This window comes from Desmodus rotundus, chromosome 6, assembly GCF_022682495.2.
Source record: "Desmodus rotundus isolate HL8 chromosome 6, HLdesRot8A.1, whole genome shotgun sequence".
NCBI lineage: Eukaryota > Metazoa > Chordata > Mammalia > Chiroptera > Phyllostomidae > Desmodus > Desmodus rotundus.
The window spans coordinates 84,795,451-84,800,698 of NC_071392.1; the positions used below are offsets into that span (position 1 = coordinate 84,795,451).

The 5,248-nt window shown below is 46.0% G+C and overlaps 1 protein-coding gene across 1 annotated transcript; it reads left to right on the forward strand.

Moving 5' to 3' along the window:
* The first annotated feature begins 3,855 nt into the window (after window positions 1–3,855).
* On the forward strand, window positions 3,856–4,806 carry TAS2R3 (taste 2 receptor member 3). The gene has a single exon (XM_024555058.2). The coding sequence runs from the start codon at window positions 3,856–3,858 to the stop codon at window positions 4,804–4,806; it is 951 nt and encodes a 316-aa protein (XP_024410826.2).
* The last annotated feature ends 442 nt before the right edge of the window (window positions 4,807–5,248 follow it).

Below are 5,248 nucleotides of genomic sequence, written 5' to 3' on the forward strand. Positions count from 1 at the left end.
CTTTCTCCTTCAGGCGGTGGGGACTGTTACATCCCACGGGCTCCACATTCCCCAGGTTCTGCGTAGCTGCCCTCCCCAGACAACTCCTGTAATTGCTGGCTCCCCAAGTCCAGATTTTTCAGCACGAAGCAGCTTACTGACAGAGTTGCTCTCACACTTCGCTCATCAGAAGAGTGAGCCCGAGGAGGTGAGACAGAACCACACTGCGAAGCCAGCGGTGCCCTGGCCCTCTGTGCACTCGCAGGGCGGCGAGGCGGAGCCACGCTTTCACTTCTGTGGATGTAAGCTTTCCCTGATTCCAGTGAGGCCTGCGCCTCGACTCAGACGTGTGATATGGTACAGTGTGTCTTGGATCCTGGTTCACACAGGAGGGAGGGTATGCAGAAGATGTTCTCATATATAATTTGTATACATGTTTACTGTATACGAGGTCTGTCTGGAAGTTATCCAGCCTTGTAATATGAAAAATAGAGGCATTTATTGAACAAGAGCCAAGATAGAAGAAACATTGTACGTAGGACAATGACGCCTCAGTTCCCTTCAAAGTAGGCACCTTGGGACCTAACACAGTTCTCCCAATCGTCATCAGTTGCGCTGTTGTATTTTACTGAATCTTATTGACAGTCTGAAATCCCTTCTCCTTCAAAGGTGATTTTAGTTTTGGGAAAAGGCAGAAGTCACAAGGCAACCAAATCTGGGCTGTCGGAGGGCTGAGTCACCTGGGTGATTTGGTGTTTCACCAAAACACTCTGCACAAGACGTGATGCGTGAGGGGTGTGTTGTCATATACAGGTTCCTTGGGGAAATGTTCCAGCTTAATGCAAAATTTTCCTTTTAAATATATTTTATTGCTTATGCTATTACAGTTGTCTCAATTTTCTCCCCTTTATTCCCCTCCACCCTTCACTGCCACCCCCCATTCTCATTCCCCCCCTTTAGTTCATGTCCATGGGTCCTACATATAAATTATTTGGCTTCTCCATTTCCCATACTATTCTTAACCTCCCCCTGTCTATTTCGTACCTACCATTTATGCTTTTTCCCGGTACCTTTCCCTCCATTCTCCCCGCTTCCCCTCCCCACTGATAACCCTCCATGTGATCTCCATTTCTGTGATTCTCTTCCTGTTCTAGTTGTTTGCTTAGGTTGTTTTAGTTTTAGTTTTTTTAGGTTTGGTTGTTGATAGTTGTGATTTGTCATTTTACTGTTTATATTTTTGATCTTCTTTTTCTCAGATAAGTCCCTTTAACATTTCATATAATAAGGTCTTGGTGATGATGAACTCCTTTAACTTGACCTTATCTGGGAAAGACCCTTTATCTGCCCTTCCATTCTGAATGGAAGCTTTGCTGGATAGAGCAGTCTTGGATGTAGGTCCTTGCCTTTCATGACTTGGAATACTTCTGTCCAGCCCCTTCTGGCCTGCAAGGTTTCTTTTAAGAAATCAGCTGATAGTCTTATGGGAACTCTTTTGTAGGTAACTGTGTCCTTTTCTCTTGCTGCTTTTCAGATTCTCTCCTTATCCTTAATCTTGGGTAATGTAATTGTGTTGTGCCTTGATGTGTTCCTCCTTGGATCCAACTTCTTTGGGACTCTCTGAGCTTCCTGGACTTCCTGGAAGTCTATTTCCTTTCCCAAATTGGGGAAGTTCTCCTTTATTATTTTTTCAAATAAGTTTTCAATTTCTTGCTATTCCTCTTCTTCTTCTGGCACTCCTATAATTCAGACGTTGGAACGTTTAAAGTTGTGCAGAAGGTTCCTAAGCCTCTCTTCATTTTTTTGAATTCTTATTTCTTCATTCTGTTCTAGTTGAATGTTTCTTTCTTCCTTCTGGTCCAGACCATTGATTTGAGTCCCAGTTTCCTTCCGGTCACTGTTGGTTCCCTGTGCATTTTCCTTTATTTCACTTTTAGTAGCCTTCACTTTTTCCTCTGTTTTGTGACCATACTCAACCAATTCTGTGAGCGTAGTGATTAGCAGTGTTGTGAACTGTGCATGTGATAGGTTGGCTATCTCTTCATCACTTAGTTGTATTTTTTTTGGAGCTTTGATCTGTTGTTTCATTTGGGCCATATTTTTCTCCCCCTGGCACACCTGTTATGTAGTAAGGGGCGGAGACTTAGGTATTAGCCGGGGTGGGGCAACCCATGTGGCTGCGTTGTGATGCTCTATGTGGGGGAGGGGTCCAAGAGGGAACAATGACACTTGCCCAGCTCTCGGCTGGCTTTCAGTTACTTCCCCCACTAACCACAAGCAAATTGGGCCCTTCAGATGCTGTTGCCCCAGGTGGGTGGGTTTGTGTACATTCTAGGACCCTGTGGGTCTCTCCAACAAAATTTGCTGTGAGGCTGGGAGTTTCTCTTGCTGACGCAATCCCCATAGGTTTTTTCAGTCAGAAGTTTTGAGGCTTTATTTCCCAGAGCTGGAACCCTGGGATGCACGGTCTGTCTCGCTCCCCAGTTATTCTTCCTGGTTTATCTGCAAGCAAATGTGGAACCACCCACTCCTCCAGCCGCTGCCAGTCCTCTCTGCCCCACTGCCCGCCCGTCTTCACCCCTCCTACCGGTCTGGATGAATGTTTCTTCTTTAACACCTTGGTTATTGGACTTCCATACAGTTTGATTTTCTGACAGTTCTGGTTGGTTTTTGTTTGTTTTTAAATTTGTTGTTGTCCTTCTTTTGGTTGTCTGAGGAGGCACCATGTATCTATCCACTTCTACATCTTGGCCAGAAGTCCTTAATGCAAAATTTGGTGCAGATTCGTTGCTCTACTCACTTAGTTTTTTCAATGTGACGGCTACACAGTACACATGCTGACTCAACAGTGTCTACCGCCCCCACTGACTAGTACAGTGAAGTCATCATTGTTTATGCATGTGCATTCCAGTGCGCTCTCCTTGGCTGCCAGGGTACATTGATGTCATGCAAACCATTTTTGTTATATTAACAATGGCTAGACTTTGTCCAGACAGACCTCGTATGTTATATACATATATTTAGATCATGACATTTATGTTTCTTATATAGTGATGTGCATATATAAAAGTCATATAAAATATTACTGTTGGTCATGGTCGAAAGTTGTAAGGCCCTGTTTTAGGTAAAGAAGCCTTCTTCGCTTGACAAGTAATATCTGTGTGTGATCTCTGTCAGCTTAACTACTTATCAATATAGTGGTCAAGCACTCTGACAAATTCGCATTTCGAATAGCTTATGTGCTCTACTCCATTAGTGCCAGCACTTGGGTGTTCAGGTAGTGAGGGTTTCTGAGAACATGGCTCACTGGGGAGGAACTCGGGGCCCCTCGAGTAAGGCACACCCCAGAGGCACATCGGTGGCAATGACTCAACTTTACCTATTTTATGGACTTCAGCCTTCCCCCAGGATGATTTTGATAGAGCCTTACGGTGAAGTTCAGGTATTTCCTCCTTTCTGTGTGTGTCCCAAGGCCTCCCTCTCGATCGTGTGTGTGACTCTCCTGGTGACACTCACCTTTCTGTTCTGGGTGGCACAGAAACTGAGCCTGAATCTTCCACCTTGTTTGTGGCTTGGCCCTTCCTCGTCTGTGTGACACTGGATGCTACTCTATTTGCATATTGGCAAAGAGCTGCTGAGTTTAGATCATAGATGGAATGTGACCTTCCATGTCACCTGTGAAGAGGACAGACTAGCCTGAAAGAGCCACATAGGGTTCAGTAGACTGTGCTGTACAACAGACTAAATTGGGAACAGAAAAGAGACAGGCACAGTAAAGCAGCAGGTGCAGGCATTAGGTTCATAGGGAGAAATTTCAAATCAGCAAGGAGATTGCACATCAGCAGAAAGAACAGAGACCAGGTCTGCCCGACAGCCGACATGCCGGGACTCGCCAAGTCAGTGTTTCTGTTTCTTTCTGTCACTCAGTTCATTCTGGGAATGCTGGGGAATGGTTTCATTGGGTTGGCCAATGGCAGCAGCTGGTTCAAGAGCAAGAGAATCTCTTGGTCTGACTTCATCATCACTGCACTGGCTCTCTCCAGGATTGTTCTGCTGTGGATTCTCTTCGCTGACTCTATAATAATGGTGTTCTTTTTCAACGTCTATACTGATGGTTCAGCAGGGGATGTTATTGATGTCTTCTGGACATTTACAAACCATCTGAGCATTTGGCTGGCCACCTGCCTTGGTGTCCTGTACTGCCTGAAAATTGCCAGTTTCTCCCACCCCGTGTTCCTCTGGCTCAAGTGGAGAGTGTCCAGGGTGGTCGTATGGATGCTGCTGGGTGCGCTGCTCGTGTCCTGTGGCAGTGCCATATCTATGATTCATCAATTTCAGATCTATTCTCTTCTCCGTGAAAGTGCTGCCACGGGGAATGTGACCGAGCACTTTAGAAAGCAAATGGATGAATATCAGCTGATCCATGTTCTTAACATGCTGTGGCACCTCCCTTCCCTAGTGCTATCTCTGGCCTCCTATGTCCTGCTCATCCTCTCCCTGGGGAGGCACATGCAGCAGATGCAGCAAAACAGAACCAACCCCAACGATGCAAGCACTGAGGCCCACAAGAGGGCCATCAGAATTATCCTCTCCTTCCTCTTTCTCTTCCTGTTTTATTTTCTTGCCTTTGCAATTGCATCATCCAGTTATTTCCTACCAAGCAGTGAGATGACTAAGTTCATTGGAGAAGTAATTACAATGCTTTATCCTGCTGGCCACTCATTCATTCTCATTCTGGGGAACAACAAGCTGAAGCATACCTTTGTGGAGCTGCTCTGGTGTGAGTCTGGTCATCTGAAGCCCGGATCCAAAGGACCCCTTGCCCCATAGACTGGCAGAGGGGACAGGTGGGAGCCTGGAGTCCTTCAGCCTGGCTCAAGCCTACAGGGCTCTCCCCAACCCTTCCGAGGCACCAGTTCTATGGCATCAGTAGGATAGAGACAGTACTGCTGACCTGACCCACCCGAGGACACTTTGCCTGGCCTCCCTTTCTGTGGTCGTTTTGGAGATCAACCTTTGGAAAATGTCAATATAGTAAGAACACCCTCAGCATAGAGACATGGAGTTGTATTTCCACAACCGTCAGCCCAACATAATGAGATGATTACTAGCGTTTATGTCAACTTTATGCTGACAGTGACAAGCCGATGTAAGTAAAACAGTGTAGTGAATTGTGGGACAGAGCAGAAGCATTGTAGTTCCCCAGAACTACAATGTGTGAACTGGGTGTGAACTGGGCCTCAGGCAAGTTATTTTAGTCACCTGCCTGATC